The following is a 20,692-nucleotide window of genomic DNA, read 5'->3' on the forward strand; positions in this document are numbered from 1 at the left end:
CGGTGGCCACTCCGGGAGAGCGACGGCAAAGGCTGGAGAGGGTGGGTCAGCACAGGCCTGGTGCCTCGGCACAATGGAGCCGGCCACGGTGGCCACAGCATCATCAGCTTACAGCACGGCATCACTCATGTCAACCGCTTTGGTCTCAGTTTTTATCTTTTTAGCAATCATAGGAATGAAATAATTTAGAGCTTGACCGGTTTTGTATTTTCTATAGCACGTGTGCAGATTTTTGCCTGGTGTAATGACAGCAACATTCAGTCAGATTGCAAAAAAACCCCACCTGATAGATGTTCTATTCTTCAAAACCGGTTTAAAAAGCCGACTTGCGGTCCCGCGCACCTCCCCACCCCGTTCCCCCGCAGCCCAGCGTTCCCCCGCAGCCCAGCACTCCCCGGCAGCATCCGGGGCTCCGTGCGGCCCGTCCCACCTGTGCGGGGCGGGTGACGGCCCGGCGGCCCCGCCAGCACCGGCGGAGATGGCTCCCTGCCCCGCCGCCGACACCCCCTCCCCACCCCCCCCGCACACCGCGGGTGGGGGCGGCGCCCGCTCCCTGTCAGCGGGGCGGCCTGCGGCGCTGCGGCCCTCGCCCCGCCCCGGCCTGGCCCGGCCCGGCCGGCACTCGGTGCCCGCCATGGCGGGGCTGGGACAAGGCGGTGCGGGGAAGCCACCGCTGCTGGTGAAAATCGTGATGGCCGGGGAGTCCTGCGTGGGGAAGACCTCCATCGTGCGGAGGTACACGGAGCCTGGCTTGCCGTCCGCCGGGATTCCCGCCTCCTACCTGGCCACGATCGGTGAGTGACCGCGGGCCGGGGGGCCCCTGCCGGCGCTCACCCGCAGCCCCCGGCCTGGCACCTGCGCACCGGGCGGCCTGCCGCCCCGTACCCCCCCGGTGCCCAGCAGCCTGCCTCATGACCGCGGCGAGCCGCCGGCGCCCGCAGCCTTCTGCCAAGCGGGGCCCCGCCGGCGGCTGGCAGGTGGTGGTGTGGGCACACCCGCGCTCGCCACACGCCCCGAGGGACTGGCGTGTGTCCCAAGGGGCCGGAGGACGCCCGGGCGCCCGCTTCGCTCCCTCTCGTCATCCTTTCCTCCCCGGGGCCGCCTCACGGCTTTAAAACGCAACCTTCCCGGCACTGGCAGCTCGGCACTGCCTGTCTGGGGGATCGCAGATCTCCCTGATCAACTCTTCGGTCACGTCTAGCAACTTAAACCTTTGCAGAGGTTTGTGAGGGTGTGAGGAAGCGTGTCACCCTGGCTCCAGAACCTCTTCGTGCCAGCAATTGCACTGTCCTTGCTGTTTGTCTGTGGCATTTGGAACCTAACTCTTTTTTTAACTTAACGAAGACAACTTGTTTCTAATCAACTGCGGCTCCAGGCGGAGGCCTTGTTGCTGTACGCAACAAGGGTGCAGAGAAAATGGTATCTGTGTCAAATAGTTGTCAGCCATCAATAAAATGCCCAGTTCCTCTGTCTTTCATGCTAGAATGGGATTTAACTTTGTGCTAGTAATTTTAATGGTATAAAGTCCAGATATCTTCTACTGGAGGTAGCCACATGTGTGATTATTAAAGCAGAGCTGTGATGTAAATAATTAGCCCTGCCAGACCAAGGCGGTTTTGTGCAGCGTCAATCACCCTGCTGCTTCCCCGGCACCTCTGCAGATGGGGGATGATGGGGAGCTCCCCCACTGCCGTGGTACACCAGCCCCACGATGCTATGGCGAACGACAAGTTGACTGTTCGCATGCTGACATATGGGTCATCAGCATGAAAATGTGTCATGTGAGTGCGGTGCTTTGATTTGCTGTGGAGATTTTCCCAATTTCTGATTGGGAAATTTTCATTTTTAAAAGTTTGTGTGTAAGAATATTTTTTTTTTCATTTTCTGTGCTCTTGAAGAGACAGAAATTGTGTGTTCCTGCATTTGGAATATGCATGGCTCTTTTATACATTTTTCAGTGTGCGCGGAGTTGGTTTAACTGAATAAATAACAGGTAGTAGCTGTGGCAGCACTTGGTCCAGGGAACACTTAATGTATGTGAGGTGACTTGACCTGCCCACATGGGAACAGCTGAACTTAAACCATTTTTTATTTTCTCGCCCATTCTTGCAAAGCAGCTTCTGAAACCAACACAAACAGAAAGGGAAGAATGCAACTAGCAGTAAAGTCGTGAAATTCATCTTTATAACCGGCAACTTGTTACCAGGCTTAGCAGGGAGTCCCAAAGAATGGCCGTGAAATAAACATCAGCTTTGTTGATGTGTTTGATATTGAAGCATGGATTCCTGACCATAGAGTTATTATTTTGAGACACAATTTCTTTTACTCTTAATTCAGTCCAGCGTGGAGTCAAAAACTCTTGTATGGTGATGATATTAAGAATATATTTTCCAAGTTGTGGGTTGAAATAGTTTAAGGAATAGTTAAGATAAAAGAGTTTTGTGACAGTTACGGGCTGAGATTAACCTTATCAGTTTTATTACTGTTCCTGAAACCTATTCTTGAGAGATTTAAAAACTTCTTAAATGTTTATCTGAAATATAAATGAATCATCCAAATGTGGTATTTCTTACGTGAATGTGATTTTAAAGTTGTTTCTGAAATACGGTGTTCCATTCAGTTCCATTTTAGGAGATGTATTAGAGCTTAGACTTTTAAAACGAATGGGATTGTGAGTGATGGCCTCCAAAAGAGTAATGTTGGAAGTGGAAGTTTCTTTTTCACGAAGACAGCTACAACTGACAGCGTGGCCAGTAGGTCGTGGCCCATGATGGTGTAAAGGAAGAAGACACAATGCAATGTTTTTTCTGTTTGTGATGTCTTCTCCCTCTTTGTTGACATGATCAAAGCAAATAGCTGTTTTCATCTGGATGCCTGTTTCATACAAGCTCAGTCAAATATGCAGCCTATTGAATGCTCATCTGATGTTAATTGATTTTTCACCCTACCTGTCCAGCTGGAACGGTGATTTGAGTAGAGGGAAGATTATCTGGGCTGTGCAATATCTCAACCATCCAAGTTCCCTGACAAAATCATATGCCACCACCTTCCTTAGTGGCAAAGGGTTGTAGGCACAGAAGTTAAAAGTGGCTGAAAGTCTCATTTCTCATTCATGCCGAATCACAGGTTTGTGTTACTAGGAAAAATCCTAGTGTTACTGTGGGGGTGGGGGGAAGAACCCAAACATTTTGTAGTAGGCTCTAGTAGTGGTGATTTTTTCTAAAATAATGTATTTTGTGAAAAAAAGATTGCATCCACAGTAAATTTTCATTGAAAGCTTTTTATGCAGCACTTAAACACTCAAGGCTGGGTGCCCTTCCTCCTCTTCAATTATGCAGTTTGGGTAAATTATAAGCAGTTATAGTTTTCTAATTAAACTTATACGCATCATAAGGCAGATGCATTGTATTATGAATAGACTATAAAGAATAAATGTTTTTGTTTAAACAATGGCATCACATATAAAGCCATAGAGAAAGTTTATGAACAAAAAAAACCAACCCTGTATGCAAGTGAAGAGGATTGTGATCTCACAGGAGGCTGTTATTTTGCTGTATTACGGTGGCTGTGCGCACAGGTTTTCTGTGAGAAACATTTCTGTAGAGGTGTGAGTCCTCTGAAATCTGTCATAGTTGAAAGTGGTGCAACTCCCACTTTAGGATTAAAAAAAAAAAAAGAAGATAATTTTATATTGGCTTTTTCCTCAAAATGAAACCTTTGGTTTTTAATGCCTGTATTAAAAAAAAAATTATTAAGAGTGAAGTTGCAAATTCAAATGATTTACACATTTATTTCTAATGCACAGTGAATAAGAGAACCAGCTCTGAAGTCTGTGTAGATTCCCTGATACTCACTTTAGAAGGAAGTAAAGTAGAGTTAATCAACAAAAATGAACCATGTTGAAGGTAAACATGTCCTGTATTAACTATACTAGTAGTAACCTGCAACTTAATTCTTTTTATTTTTTGTTACAAGGCTGGATTTTTGTCACTCTCACTTTCCTAACCATCTTATCTCATGAGTTGCTTTTCTTACCAAACCAGTAATTATCAGTACTTGTGACTGCTCAGACACCACTCCGCTTCAGTTATTCCTTGACATGCACAGGAGAAGAGTGTGATTCAAGTAATGCACCAACGGCTAGTAAGGGCTAAGTATGGGTAAGAGTAATGCGTTGGAAACTCGACCTATGACATCTCACTGGGTGCTTGCCCTGGCCTGGGCACAGGAATTGATACCGACTGCTTCCCTGTTCCCAGAGTTGGAGACACTGTGTGACAGTTAAGTGCACTAGGGAGAACCTGCACTTGGGCGGGTACCACCCTCTGTCCATGCTGTCACTGTTGCATTCTGCTAAGCTGCTCAAACTTGCATTTTCTCTGGGTAGACATACTTTTTGGAGCCTTTTATATCAGGAACTTGCCAGCTGTATTTGGGGTGAAAAGTGTGTTGTAATTTTCTTTGAAGAGGACTTTTGCAGATAGCCAGACTATTTTATAGATATTGAGGGAAGAGAGGGGCAATTCACAGCTGAATTCCCCTGTGGCTGACTATTTTGATGCTTTTTAGATCCGATTATCTTTAAGGTGGATCAGTCCTAATATGGGCATATTTATTATTTGGAATATAAAGAAATTAATCTCATGGCTATAAAACTGGGAAATAACAACTAGAATTTGAACTTGTACCTAGCATACCCCTTCTTGGTTGTATTTGACAGCTTAAAAGAAGCAAGTACTAGCTGTTGCATTCAAATAACATTTATCTCAGGAGCATTAATCAATGCTGGCTTTGTTATGTTGATCATATTGTATAATACATGGGCCTAAAAGCATCTGAGATCTGTGAGCTGTCTTTGGCATTGTATTTCTCATTTTTCTTTTCTGTCTTTCCAATTTGCTAAGTTTGCTGGAAATTTCATATAAAGACATGAACAATTCATGCATGCAGAACGTATTGACTTCTGTTTTTCACTAACATTCATTGACCTTTTAGGTCAATAAATTTTGAAGTTGACTTAAGTAGTCAATAAGCCTTATTTTAATTTAGATTAAGTTTTAGTCTGATTCAGCACTCTGCTTCCCTTTTTGTAAATAATAATAAAAAAAGCTTATAGCAATTTATTATTAAAATGTATGTCAACTTAGAACTGTTTCCTATAGGTCTGGGAATCCCTGGCTGGATTATAATTTTTTTGCTGCATTCCCAATGCACCATTTGAAAGTGACATTCCAGTATGTAGTCTGTCCCTCTCAACTGCTCTAACATCAACTGTAGAAAGTGATACAGATAATTAAACAAAACCCTGTGAATTTCAGGAGCAAATGTTTTCCATCATGTCAGAATTTCACCTTACATGAGCAAATTTGGCTTAAATTACATTTCCATCTGACATTATTAATTCCATCAAGGAAGCTTTGTGTAATACTAATTACAGATACCAATTATATTATTTCATCTTTCCTTTCCATTGGAGCTTCAATAAAAATTCATCAAGTGAAGGACATGATTATCATAATAATTTTAAAAATCTACCTAAACTCTTTTACCACATACACACAAAAATGTTAATAGCATTGGAATCGTGCATGGGAGAGTGTGCTTAAAGTTCTGTGCACAATACATCCAGAAGTAAAAAGGAAGGGAGCATTTTCTCTACTGCATTTTTGGTTTACTGCCATGGATGCTTTCCTTTGATAAAGTAATTTGGCAGATGATAGGTTCTTGCAGAAATCAGTGCAATGGTGTTAACTTAAAATTTTTGTGCTTTTTCAATCTGTTTAGTTCTTTCAAGTGACATTACTACAGGTAAAAAAGCCACTCTGAAGTCATGTTAAGTAGCCATATTTTGACCTTAGGGAATTTTGACCGTGGAATATGGTTAGCTATCGCAATGTCACCTTCACTTAATATAATTGACAAAAATAGCCTTACTGTTTTTCAGTTAAAAAAAAAAAAGAGAAATTATCAAATGGTATTTCAAATTTCAGCAATAAAGTAATTGGGGAAAAAATAGTTAACTATGAGGAAATGCATCCATCTAAGATGGCAACTTAGAGCTGGCAGATTCTAATGTTGAGTTTGGACCTTCAACAAGCCGTAAATCCAGGTATCATCTACCACATTTGGAGTACTAATTTGGTAATATAATGAAGGAAAGCACTATAAATTATAAGGAGCATATCTTTGAGGAAAGATCTATATTGTTTGTAGAGACAACATTCTGCACAAATTTCAAATGCTAAAGCTTGATTTTAGCGTTAGCACTCTGGATCTGGGATACACAGAGATTAAGGTGGTAGAGACAGTCCTCTTCATTTTGAATGAACTCCAGTGTATGTTTGTCTTTGCATTTAGCTAGTACAGCTAATTCCTATTCCTGTTCATGTAACCCTAGATGGTTTTTTTTAGGGATCGGAAGTAAGGACAGGAAAATGGCATTGCACATGTAACAGCTTTGTAAGCATTTCTACCTCCCCATTTGTAGCTGCTATGCTGTTGTAGTGAAACTGGAAACATCTGAAATCACCAAATTGCCAAGTGTTGTTGCGCACAGGCCATGAAACTGCTGTCGTGCCACTTGCCTATTCATGGAAATATGTACATGTAGTTTCAGAGTATCTGCGCCTTTGCTTTGGCCTGCCCCTCCATTGCTTTGTATTGGCATTGCTTTGTATTGTGTTCGTGTAATGCATTGGCACATAGTTGTGTTCACCATTGAATAATTTCCTTTTACAACTTCCATTTTGAATGTATATGGTTGGCTAGTTATTCTTTGTTTGATATCATTCCTTTTCACTTTTGGTTCAAAATTGCATGATAACTAGAGCTAAGAAACAATCTTCAAAGGGAAGCCATGTTATTATGAGAAATGTTACAGATTTTCTTCTTTCTTCTAGGCATTGATTTTAAAGTGAAGCCAGTAACATTTAATGATACAAGAGTGAAACTTCAAATATGGTAAGTTTTAATTTATATCACAAATGAGAGCCAGCTAAATTACAGCATGAAAAATGTCATCTGCTTTTAATTGTGTGTCTTCCTAAAGTGCAATTGTTCCTACCTAGGTAATTTTAAAATTTTAATTTGACCTCGGGGAGGATATTTTTTGCAGCAACTAATGTAAGTTAAAAAGAGGATTGTCGCTAGGTTGCTTTAACAATACAATTTTGCTGTTGCAGCATACAAACAATACAGATCTATGATCCATATTGAATATATTTAATTGTATGGGAACATTGAGGGCAGTGACAAAGGCAGAAAATCTTACATTTCATTACCCATCAAATGCATGTTCAAAAGGATCACCGAGAGAAAGCTAGTAAGCTGAATCTTTGGGAATCTATACTATTTTTGGTTTTTGAGTTTTTTCTAAAGGCTCTGTAGGGCTACTGGCAGCCATCTCTCCAAGCATCCAATACTGAAGGTTATCTATATTCACCAGAAATTAACTTCTCAAGAAGTAACTCTGCATATGATTTATCCAGTATTAGACCACTATTAGATCTGCAGTTACTCCATCTCGGGTTTTATTACAAAAGTCTCAGAGGCTTGTTTACACCTTTCTTAAGGCATAATTATGTAGAGGAATCTCTGCATCTCTGTATTTTATGGCTTTTTCCCCCAGCCTACCTTCCATCTAAACCAGCTTACTGTCTGTGTGACTGGTTACGAAGGGCTTGTCAGAATATGGGATGTCATCTGACTCCTGCAGTGCTTGCACTCCAGGTATTTTTTTATCACCTGAGTTGTACTGATCTTAATGGTTAACTGCATATAAAGAAGCAATGGTGGGCTTGAAGTTACACTCAGACTTCAACCACTGGTTTAGCTTTCCCAGTAGGGCAGTGTTATTCAGAATAAATTTCCATTGTATTTCTTTCATTGCTGTATCTGGCAGCCAGATTTTCTCTCATCCTTATCTTTTCTTGTTCCTTTCATATTAGGGTACACCATTCAAAACTGGGACACTATTTCTTAAAATAAAGTCATTTTCCTTAGGATTTTTCAGTTTGATCATCTTTTTGTTTGTTTGTGTGTGTGTGATTTCTTACAATCTCTTTCAGGGATACAGCTGGCCAGGAACGATTCCATACACTTAGTACTAGCTATTTTCGTGGTGCACAAGGCTTTGTTCTTGTTTATGACATCACAAATCTGGACAGTTTTCAAAGTATAACAGGCTGGATGAAAGACATACATGAGGTAAATATATCTAACAGTGGTTGATCTCTTAATGAAGGTAATTAATGAATTACTGCAGTTAATGTTTTAAATCTCCGTATGAGATTTATTCTTATTCTTTGAGCTGTATGTTTCTAACTGGGATTTCCTACATTTAACTCAGCACACAGTATGATCAAAGGATTACTGTTACCTGAAACTGGAATACAATGTAGATTATGCAGAACAAGCCCATGGTGATGCAGGAGTGTTTTCTGAAGGACTTTTAAAACATAGCTTTCGATCCGGTTTTGCGCATGCTGAGTTATGGTGCTTTTTTTCACTGGTGTGGCTACGCACAAGCCAGTCTCCATGAGCTCATCCCAGGATTTTAATTGGCTAACATGTCAAAATTCCGTATCATCACAACCAGTGAATTCCCTTTCCTAATTTCCTTACTTTAGTGTAGTTACCTCATCCCAAGAATCAAATTAAACAAATCAAATGAAACGTCATCCTCATCCTTGTCGGATATCAAGAGGGAGGAACTGGGGGAGAAAAAGGAGAATCCCTTTTTGGTGGCAGTGAGCTGTTGGTCAGCTCAGCTGCTTGAGTTACTGCAGCCAGAAACACATGGTTTCATGTGACATAGGAAGTGATTCAACAGCACATGGCTGCCAGATGGGGAGTGTGTTCCCACCTCCCTTCCTGCTCCTGACTGTTCGCTCCCACCGTGCTGCTTCTGGAGCTTGTCAGAGCCCTCTGAGGTTCACTCTGACTTTCTAACATGGTAGAAAACTAACCCAGCAAAACCAGTTGGATGGTTTTCTGCTGCATCAGTGAGTCTTAAGAGGTTCATAGAAAGGTCTGACACTTATTGGAGTTGACACAAGATAAATGGGTAGGAGTAGAAAGGCCAGAAGAAGAATGTGTGAGAACAGTGTGAGGGAGGAGTGGGCAAGCCCTTAGACATTAGATCATTCAGCCACCTGTAACCCAGTACCCTGAGTCTGTATTGCTAGGTCTGTCGTGATAGGTTCTTTGTTAGGTAAAGGGAGGTCAGTTTTACAGTAGGCTAGTTCTGTTGGAAGGGACCTACAATAATCATCTAGTCCAACTGCCTGACCACTTCAGGGCTGCCCAAGTTAAAGCATGTTATTAAGGGCACTTTCCAAATGCCTCTTAAACACTGACAGGCTTGGGGCATCAACTGCCTCTCTAGGAAGCCTGTTCCAGCATTTGACCACCCTCTTGGTAAAGAAATGCTTCCTAATGTCAAGTCTGAACCTCCCCTGGTGCAGCTTTGAGCCATTCCCACGTGTCCTGTCCCTGGATCCCAGGGAGGAGAGATCAGCACCTCCCTCTCCCACTTATCAGAGAGCTGTAGAGCGCAATGAGGTCACCCTAAGTGGTAACATCCAAGTTTGTAGTTAGCATGCTTGTATGAGTTAGTGTGCTTGTGTAAGAATCCAAGCAAGATAATGCTGTTTGATTAGTATCAAGTAAACATTCAAGCATTTTTTTATAATGCTCTGTGAATTGTAGGAATATGACACGATGGATGGGAGAGTTCATCTTAGGAAAGCAGGCTCGAAATAAAACCATCAAACATGTCCTTTTCTCTCCTCACAGCTTCAGTATGCAGAAGAATGAATAAATTACCATAAAAACCTGGTCATATATCCAATAATGTATACTTGGGATATCTAATACCGTTGGTAAAATACTACATTTACATGACCTCAGTATTAAGACCATTAGTATGGTGACCTAGTTCATCATTATTCTTGACCTTAGAGCTATCTTAAAAGTCTTAGTGTCAACAGAGCCTAACTTCAGTAATGTGTTACAAAGGAGATTTGATGATATAATACTCTTACTGGCTTGTCTGCACACACTTCAAACTAACAAATATGATTCATTATTTTGCTATGAAAAGTGTGTGTCCTTTTCCTGTTAGACAACCAATAAAGCCACAGCTAGATATGCTACTGGTTGTACAGTTTCATGATTAGCCTAAGATTTAACTCAGCACATAATATGCTGATAGTAGGTTTACTGTTATTTGAAGCTGAAAATGTAGATTATATATAAATATGCATCTATCTGTGTGTATAGATTTATATATAAAATACTGATCTGTCTTCACACTGCCTCCAAAAGGGTAATTTTGTCATCTTTAATTAGATCAACAGGATGGTTGATTCAGTGGGCTACAACGCGCAACCACAAACACAAAGACAGTATCAGGACTGTGTGGCTAGGGCGGAGAGAAGGATGGGACTAGCCCTTGTAGAACTGCTTAAGTCAATCAAGAAATTGTATCTGCACAAGCCTGCTTGCTGTTTGTGATACTTAAAAGCTTTTGTGTAAACGTACTCAAGCTATTAATACTTAAATTGTTTAATCTTAACCCCTGAAGGTACTTTGTTAGTTTAAAATTTAAAAAATGGAAAAATACTCCATTTAAAACAATTTCTGGGGATGTAAATTGCATGATCGATTGTACCAATCTCAAAACTAGCAATTAGTGAGTGTTGTAATGGAGCTAGATAATAATAAAAAATTTAATTTAGTCCTAGTGGGATATCAATTTCTGAAGTGTCTTGGTGAAAATATATGGGGCCATTCACTGCAAAAGAAGTGTTTTAAAGCAATAATTGTTAAAACACAGGGCATTTCATGAAAATTAATTACTCACTGGAGGTTGGTGACATTCTCTCCATTTACTTTGGTCTGTAAATGCAAACCAGTATGTAACTCCCCACACATGCCCAGTATCAAAGTAGCTGTTGCCAGAGCACCCTTAAAAATGTGCAAGGCTAGAAAAATTAAAAAAATTTTAAAAGGGAAACAGATACAGGTTTCATTAAACATCAGACTAATAGGTAATGTAGAGTTTGCACCTGAACCAAACAAACAGGATTTTTGGAGACAATTCAGTTATTACATTACACTTTCATTTTTTAATTTTTTGTGCATAGAGATTTTAAACAGAAGGTTTTTTAAAAATCTGTTTAGTGTGTTAAGCCACTTTTACAACAATTTAAAATAACAATCTAAGCAATTTAGCATTCCTAAAAACTCCATTGATTTTATAAAAACTGACCAGTGAGTGCTATTACAGACTACCAGTAATGCTCTCATTGTATTACAATTATTTTGAGTGTGGAATACAGCAACTTTCTTATTAAAAGTGAATTATTGTTCAAGGAAGTTCAAGACAGAAATATGCTGCTGTATCTGTATTGTTGTAAAATTTGTATTCAGAACAAATTATTTTGTTTTTTATTTATTAGTATTTATTAGAAAAATATACTCAGAGATTAATATCTGAGGACATTATTGGCAAATCCAGTACAGGTATATTGGTTTTGTTATGCATTCATTAGGGGCATGATAATTGCAGGAAAATTACTTTAGAACCTGAAACCATTCTTTATTCATAGGGTTGCAGGTAATGTCCAATTTATTAAGGTGTTCCTCTTGTGTGCTGACATGACTTTTAGCTATTGTATGCAGCTGTTCTGAAAGGCTGATTCTGTTTGGCCTTTAAAAAATTAAATACAAGTAACTATGTACCAAATCCCATTTGTGGAAAATGGTTCTTTCCTGGATGTTTTGAGCAAGATTCCAACTAACGTATTGGCAAAAAGTTCCTCATGATGGTGGTCAAAGTGGTCAGATGCTCAAACAGGTGTCCAGAGATGATCTGGAGATACTTCAAACTCGATTCAACAGGGCTTTGAGCAACCTGACCTGACTTTGAAGTTGGTCCTTCTTCAAGCACAGGGTTAGACTGGATGACTTCCAGGAGTCCTTGCCAACCTAAATCACTCCATGATTCATGCACGGCATCTAGGTCTCCAAAAACTTTTGACATAGATAGTAGGTCCTAATGTGCTTTTAAATACATTGGACTGGTTTTCACTGTGCTAGTCTCCTGGTGTGGTGTCGTGGTTTTACCCCAGCCGGCAGCTGAGCACCACGCAGCCACTCGTTCACTCCCCCCCCATCGGGATGGGGGAGAGAGTTGGAAAAGTTAAAGTGAGAAAACTCGTGGGTTGAGATAAAGACAGTTTAATAGGTAAAGCAAAAAGCTGCGTGCACAAGCAAAGCAAGACAAGGAATTCATTCACCACTTCCCATGGGCAGGCAGGTGTTCAGCCATCTCCAGGAAAGCAGGGCTCCGTCACATGTAACGGTTACTTGGGAAGACAAATGCCATTGCTCCAAATGCCGCTGCCCCCCCTCCCCCCCTTCCCCCAAGCTCCTTATAAACTGAACATGACATCATATAGTATGGAATATCCCTTTGGTCAGTTTGGGTCACCTGTCCTGTCTGTGTCCCCTCCCAACTCCTTGTGCACCCCCAGCCATCCCGCTGGCAGGGCAGTGCAAGAAGCAGAAAAGGCCTTGGCCCCGTGTAAACACTGCTCAACAGTAAGTCCATAGAACAAAAACATCTCTATATTATCAATGCTGTCTCCAGCACAAATCCAAAACATATCCCCACACTACCTGCTATGAAGAAAATCAATCCTCTCAGCTGAAACCAGGACATGTGGCCATGAAGATGGCATTACCAGTTCCTAAAAATTATCTCTGTGCTGGAAATTCTTGGCTAGCACAGGATTTTTTGCATGGGTGAAGACAGATTTCTCATGCAGTAGCAAGTATTGGTGACATAATTTAGTGTTCTTGGAATATATTAGCTTTCTGTTTATGCTATCTGAAAGAAGTGACCCCTCAACCAGGTTATGAAATGTATGGGTGTGTCAGGTTGCTGCCATTTATTCATAGTGCCCCTTTCTGGTTCTGTGCATTAGATGCATTTGAGAGTTCAGTGTTTCTGCATCATACTTAAAGCACCACAGCAAAATGCTTTACAAACGGAAATTAGTTTGACTTCAAACTCTTCTGAGTTTTTTTTTCTTTAGATGGGAAAGCTTGGTGCCAAAAAGATCTAATTGTTCCAGTTCATAGATGGGTTTGTTGTTACTACTGTGGTTAGAAAATTCTTGTTCTTGTCACTCTGCTAAATTAGTTTATCTCTAACCCTAGACTAGTGTGAAGATAAATTGGTTTATATCTAATCAAGTCTAAGTTTGCTAATAGAAAAATTCTATCATTTGTAGAATTCGACTGAAGTCCTGGAAACGAGGCATTTGTAACTGAGGTCATCATGCGGCACTTTTAGAAAAATATATGGAAGGAGACACGTATAGCAATCATAATATGAACACTGCCCATGTGATGCTGTCAAAGAGATTATGGGGACAGTGTATTCCTAACAAATTATTCTTCATTAATACAAAGGGTCAATTTCTACCGTCATTGTCTAGTGAGTAGGAGGAAGAAACTTCCCGCCTTTACAGCCTTCCCCAGCTCTGCCTTCATCTTGCTGTGTGACCGTGCATAGTTGTGTCTCATCTTCAAATTGGAAAAATGATATTAATGCTACATTTCTTCCTCAGGTACAAAGTAGTTAAGCACTACTGTAGTGTATTTATCAGATCTGGGTTCTTGATTTCACTGTTTGGACCTGCAACAAACTTCTGTTCCCTTTTCAAATTGTAATCAGTGAGTATCAAAATCACGCAGCCCTGCACAGCTACGCCCTGGAAATGTGGGGAGGGATGAGGTGCTGGTTCTGGATAGATAGCTTTATACAACAAGGAGTCTGGCTGAGCTTTGGACAATCACAGTCAGTTTGCTGCAGAGGAGGCTGAGGGCAGCCATTCACGGTAGGGTCTGTGCTCACCATTAAAAAGTGAAGGGATGGTTTTCCCAAAATGAGAACAAGTGCAGAAAAAAAGACCTAACAAAAAAAGGAATTCCATGCAAAAGGGATGAGCAAGATATTTTTCCTTTTGCATTCTTGGTTTCTGTTAATAGCCTCATAGTCAAGGACTTGTGTATTTACCTGGTTGGATGCACGGGCTAGGTGAAAGTTGAGCAGTACTGTAATTTCTTCAGGGCATGGATGGATGGCTTCTCTCAGAGCGGGCTGCTAAAGCGCACCGTGGTATTACGGCATGCAAATCCGGTGTGCCTAGTCCGGTCCCTGGCACCGCTTCGATTCAGGCTCTGGCACTGCTCCCTCCTGTGGCCACTGGTCACAGCAGCCTGGCTCCCACTGCCACTGGTCACAGCAGCCTGGCTCACACCGGATCCAGCTGCCAGAGAAACCAGCGAGGTAAAAAAAACCTTTTGCTGAAACCTAATGACTCCATGCTCTTCCAAAACACTTGGTCAGTCTCGACTTAAATTTTTGGAGAGAAATACAGTGCTGATATTTCATTTTGGGACATTTTAAAAAAAAAAAGTAAGCTAGGTTTTCTCCAAGTTCAGATTATTTTTAAGTAAAATGTAAGCTTTCAAATGTTAAAACCTCAAGAAAAAAGCTGAAGAGAGTTAACAAAAAATCTGGACGTATCTGGTTTTGAGATACCAAAGCAAAACACTTTTTTTTTTTTTCTCAAAAATTTTTTTTTCTTTTTTGCCTTGACAAAATTGTTGAATTTTTTAATAGTATTTTTCCATGACATGGGAAAAAAAATGATTCCTGACTCTTATTAGCTTAGTCAGTGCTGACTTGCATAATAGCATCTTAACAACTGTAAAATAAGTATCCTCTTTTTAGCTATAGATTTTGCATTTGGAAAGCTTATTCCTGAGCTATAAATAAAAGAGGATGAAAATACACAGTGAGCTTTTGGAAGCACTGAAGAGCCATATTTTTGGCCAATTCAAATCAGTGTACCTCTGCAATTTTTGTGCCAACTGAGCACATGGTCAAACTTCTGCCTAGTCATAGTGACTTATTTTTTTAAGACTTCATCTGTATAATCAGTTTTCAAAATTTAAAATGGACGTCATTTGGTGTATATTCTTTAATTTTCTAAAAGCAAGAAATTGCAAGATATCATCTTTAAAAACCGGAGCATTTGCAGTGCCTTGGTGGAGAATCCAGTCAAAGTGAAAATACATTATTACATTATATTAATGTAGAAATAGTAGTTATTTGCTGAAATAAACACTTACTGGCCTGATATCTCTAACCTTCTTTAAATTTTGTTACTATTTGAAGCTGTTCAGAAAGAACACTCCTACTGAAAAAATTTGTGCTGTTTGTACAGACGTACATTTATAGGAAAGATTTCATGGTTTTGTATAGAAGGTGTGCTAGTATTTCCCTTTGACCTTTTACTTCAGACTAAAGTCAAATGTCCCTTCAGTTACATACAGTCTTAAAAAGTTGGTTATGTGATGAGATTAAATTGTCTATTTACCCTATTTTAGGGACTGATGTATGCAATTTTATGTAGGAGAACCATTGACCTTAATGAGTAAAGCTTCAGTGCATTCTGAAACAGCCAACATTTTGGTCTATTAATCCAGGTTAGATTGATTCATTATTTTAGGCCTGTACTTTGTACTCTTATGATGAGCTTACTTCATTTTAATACTACATTATCTTGAACATCAGCTGTGGTTATGAAATGAGATTAGCTGACTCTGAAATGAGAGTGGATTAAAAAAAATGAAATAGTGTTCCTTAATAATAAATTGTGTATCCTGCTGTATTCTTCAAATGAGGTAACTTCGTTATAAAAGTGCAAATAGACTAAAAATAATGATTCTTTCTTAATGATTAGATTTCATTTCTTAATGAATAGATGTTTTTCTTTGCATTACTCTGAAGGGAAGTACATGTTTCCTTGTGTACATGTGTGAGCTCTGGTGAAAACAATTGTCTGCGCCTGGTTTTGTCTTATGGCAAAGTTATAAAAATTAAGACTTTGGCAGAGATCAGAGATTTCATCTACATCCTTGTAGAGAGAAGATCTGCAGCCTGGGACCGGGCTTTCTGAGTCACCAGAGAAGCTGTGTGAGCATGTACTTTCAGAATATAAGCCATGGGATCAGACCATGTTAGCTTTAATTGTCTCTAGATTGAGACCCTCAGGTTCCTCCATTTAAGCGCCAAAAGTGGTTTTAAATATTGTGATTTTCACAAGAAATGTCAGTTTTCAAGTTCCACATGCTGTTGCAGAACTGTTCGCTTTCCTCGTCATTATTCCAGTCATGTATAGTTACAATGGCTTATCTTAAAATAACACTGATGTAGAGGCATTTCACAGGCATCATGTATGCAGTTGGATTAGTGGAATGAAGGATAGAGACAAGGTCAAAAAGGTAGATTTTTCTTCCCTTTGAAATCCATGAGGTTTTAAAATTTTACTTCATTAAAAATCTATTGCCTTCTTCTTAGTGTCTTGGAATAATCAAACTTTTCTGTTGAGTTTGAACATTTTGGATGTAATTTTACTGTCTGTGTGCAAAAGTGAAGCACAGAGAGGTGCTCTTTCAGGTGCAGCAACTTCCTTTTTACTCCTGAGTGCTGGATATAGGCCAGACAAATGTGCTAATCCGTGAACTCGTTACTTTAGGGAGTGCAGTGTCTGAATTCAGAGCATTTCCAGTCGCTTTGAAGCCTCAAGTTGGAGCATTCATCAGAAGATGGTGCCCATGCACCATATACTTTTTACCTTATGAAAGGGGTTGCAAGTTATGCCCTGCACTTGTAAGTGGCTTTTTTCTGCTCTTTTCAATCTTGCCATTTTCCTCCGAATCCCAGTAACTGATAGGAAATATTTCCACAGTTGAAAAGATCAGGACAGAATTTTGCCCTTACTTTCAAGGAAATGAAGTTTGAAGGTTACTGTGAGCTGAAGGTGAAGGGCTTTTGTTGTTTTGTTTTGTTTTGTTTTGTTTTCTTACTTGACACTTATTAATGCTGGTTCTCTTTTAGAAAGCAGGTGATGAAGTGGACGTAATACTGTTGGGCAACAAGTGTGATAAGGAGTCAGAACGTGTAGTTCCAAAACAGAAAGGAGAAAAGGTATCATTGATCACTGGTACTTTCTTTGGGTTCTCCTGTGTATCTTAGTATTTGACTGTGAGCTGTTACACTGAAAATTATACAAAGTTCCTTAATTCCAAAAATTCTGTTTGCTTCAGAAACAGAGTTTTGGAGTTCTGGAGTGTTGTGGGTTTTTTCTTTACATATGAGCAGAAATACATTAAGTAATTCCTAGCTGATCTCTTTAGAATACTGATTTTTATTTTAAAGGTTAAAATGTACTTTAAAAGTTTTAGGCATTATGATAGAAATCTTGTATTTTGAATTAAAACTATTTTAGAGTCTGCATTTTCAGAGTACTGCTTTAATGTGGAATACTAAATATAATGCATAATACATTCTGCATAATTTTTCTGGTACCTGATGCACCCATCAATGATTTTTTTTTTTTCTGTAAAGAACTATTGTGGCAGCCTGTGCGCTGTGATCTGCCTTGTCTGTGAATAGCCCTAAATAATACTGGACAAATACATTTAGGGAACGTCCAGCTCCCCTAGCTCTGTGTATGTGTCGTACATCTGAGACTGCAGTATAGTTTATACCTGCTCACCATGTGTAGGGGAAGAACTGGTGTTGAGTGGGGAGTGCTGTTTTAAAGGCAGTGGCAAATTACTCTGACTGAGAACTGGTGAGGAAATCCAGGAGCCATGCTATGGCAGAAGAAATTGTGATAATGACTTCAGTGTCACAGGAGAGCTTGTCCTATATACCAGTATATTTTGCAACTGCAAACTGTATGGATCTGTTGTCTGGAACTTGGAATGACTCCTTCCATTATGCTTTCAGGCATGGTGAGTCAGGCAGGATGTCTTCTGTTTGAAGAAAGGAACACTGATAATTTCTTGCCAATTATATAACCCCAGATTAGGGAACTTCAAGAAATAGCATCACCTTTTCAACAGCATTACAGATAGAAACTTTTGGAAGTTCATTGTTCGTTTGCAAGACGCTTTCAATGTTAATGTACTATATCTGTGTAGAAGGAATAAGGTTGCTGAAAAGTACATGTATCCTCTCACTCAAAGAATGAATGCACTGTTAGAAATCTAACGAGTCACTGGATGCGTGTGCACAAGAGGGCAGTAGTAGGGTTTTGCATATGGTATTAACCGTGACATTTTCTGACTTCTGTGTACTAAAGCATGCAATCAAAATTTCTCTTAATGTAGTATTTTTTCAGAAACAAATCATTACCTCCTCACCAGTGAGTCTGCTTTCTAGATTTCTCCAATGTTTTGAGGCCAGGCAAATCTTCGGTTATACTAGTTCTTTTAATGTGATTTACAAGTGCTGAAGAATCTGACTGAGCCAGCAGGAGAAAGATTCCATTAGCAGAGAGAGAATTCCTCTCTGCTAATTCCTCCTCTGTTATTCCTCTCACTCCAAAGAAGAAAATACCCTTATTGAGAGTGGAAAATAGTTTGATCCTAACTCTGTCAAAAAATAATTCATACTTACATATTTCATGTTACCCTGTGAGTATGAGCTCTTAAGTATTGTTCTGTTCAGAGTCTTGCAGAGAAGACCCCTAGATTCCCTGGGAATCTTATCATGTATGTTGGCATTTCTGTAACAATCTGTCATAACTGAGTGGCCTTCATATGCCACTTTATAGACTAATTTAATGCAGAGAATATTTTTTTTGCAATTATATAATTTTTGAAATGTTGATTGCTCAGAAATTCATATCTTTAATTTTAACACTATGAAGTATTTTCTTGTGTTAATAGCTTTTTATTCACTTTGGGAAAAGTTTGAACTCCCCAACCCCCCCTCCAATAATGTTATCTTTTTCTCTGAAAAATAAAGATGTTGAAGGTTATATGACTTGATAGAATGTGTCTGGTTTTCTCCTATCAAATCTTACTAACAGAAAGAGCTAAGTAAAATATTCTTCCTTTTTTTTTTCTTGCTGTCTTCATGTGCCTGACTGCAAAGCTGATTTTACAGGTACAATACAAGTGAAAAAGAATGCACAGTTCTAAGAATATTTCAGACACATCTCTCTGATTCAACACTAAGAAATCATAGCAGCACTTTGCTAGGAAGTAGTATATTTAGAGTTAAAAGAAATGAACAATTGGAATTAAATTTCACTTTGGAAAAGATATTGACATTACTTATTTTGTTACTGTAAGTAAGAGATGAGCTTATTTCACTCCCGATCTTCAAACTGTGCTCAAGGATAATATAACATTTCCCAGCAGCATAATTCCCATAGCTTTGTAAATGTATTTAGATATTTTATTTATGGATCTATTCAAGATGCTTCCAAAGGCAAAAAAAAGTAATTCTTTGGAGGTGCCTTTCCAGTTTCTTTATGAGAGGGAGTAGCCAAAGCTGTATTCGTCTTCCAACTGCTTTAACAGTGGACTGTTGGGTTTTTTCCATCTAGCTATATTTTTAGAGGACTTGCTTGCCACAGTACTTATCAGTATGCAAGGTGAATTGGAATAATACATACATTAATCTTCTTTGACTGATATTGTGTACATATAGGAAATGGGAGTGCATTGATAGGTGTAGTAGGCAATGTAGTAACATGATACTGACATGGCTGAAGTACTCAAGGTTTTTTAATTCAATTTTATTTTTATTTTGCATTGGTCTTCGTGGATGGAGCTTTCTCTCAGACCCCTGCATATATAGGCATGGTTTGGGAAGGAGCAGGTCAGCCAGCAGTGGGAAAGCATTGGATTAGAAACTTCTTAGGAAAGTTGGATGCATTCATAAACATTATAAAGTTCACCTGATTTTGCTGAAAGAGCTGGTCAGTGTGATCGGAGCCACTGTCAGTCAACTCTGAAAAATCATGGTGGTTGGGAGAGATCCCTGTTGACTAGAAAGAGGCCAACATGACACCTGTCTTTAAAAAAAGGCAAGGAGGAGGGTAAAGGGAACTATAATCAGTCAGCCTTGCTTCATTCAGTTCAAGGAGCATGGAGCATGTTGTCATCAAATCCTTTTCCAAGGACATAAAGGACACAAAGATAATCTGAATAATCAATAGAGGGCAAATTGTGCTTCACCACCCTGGTTGCCTTCTATGATACCAGGAAATGACTGTGTGGACAAGGGAATAGTGGTGGTTGTGATACATATCTTGAATTTAATAAATCTTTTGTCACCATCTCCCATGGCATCCTCACTTGGAAACTAGAAAGTGTGGGCTGGACAAGTGGACCATTAGGTGGACTGAAAATTGGCTGGACTACCGGTGGCAAAGGGTAGCGGTTGAAGGCTGTATGTCTGGCTGGTTGCTAGTAATAAGCAGGGTACATAAGGGGTGTGTAGTGGGGCTCACGTTGTTCAACATCTTCATCAGTGATCTGACTGACGATACAAGGAGATTTGCACGTTATGTGAGGTTAGGGGGTGTGACTGGCACACCAAATGAGAGAACACCAATTTGGGGGACCTTGATAAACTTGAGAACTGGACCAACAGAAGCGTCATAAAATTCAGGAAGAAGTGCAGCGATTTACACCCGAGATGGATTACACACTGCCCTGCTGCAAAGGACAAGCAGGTTACTATGAACACCAGCTCAAATGTAAGTAGCTGGGCTACATTAGAAGGATAATGGGTGGTAGATCTGGG

The 20,692-nt window shown here is 39.9% G+C and overlaps 1 protein-coding gene across 1 annotated transcript in view; it reads left to right on the forward strand.

Moving 5' to 3' along the window:
• The first annotated feature begins 515 nt into the window (after positions 1 to 515).
• LOC104631780 (ras-related protein Rab-10) overlaps positions 516 to 20,692 on the forward strand; it is a 31,685-nt gene continuing 11,508 nt past the window's right edge. The window contains exons 1-4 of the mRNA XM_075744171.1: positions 516 to 794; positions 6,900 to 6,960; positions 8,067 to 8,205; positions 16,982 to 17,071. Of these exons, the coding sequence (XP_075600286.1) occupies positions 635 to 794; positions 6,900 to 6,960; positions 8,067 to 8,205; positions 16,982 to 17,071 (450 nt within the window). The 5' untranslated portion in view covers positions 516 to 634. The remainder of the gene's footprint in view (positions 795 to 6,899; positions 6,961 to 8,066; positions 8,206 to 16,981; positions 17,072 to 20,692) is intronic.

The sequence above is a fragment of the Balearica regulorum genome, chromosome 2 (assembly GCF_011004875.1).
Source record: "Balearica regulorum gibbericeps isolate bBalReg1 chromosome 2, bBalReg1.pri, whole genome shotgun sequence".
Taxonomy (NCBI): Eukaryota; Metazoa; Chordata; class Aves; order Gruiformes; family Gruidae; genus Balearica; species Balearica regulorum.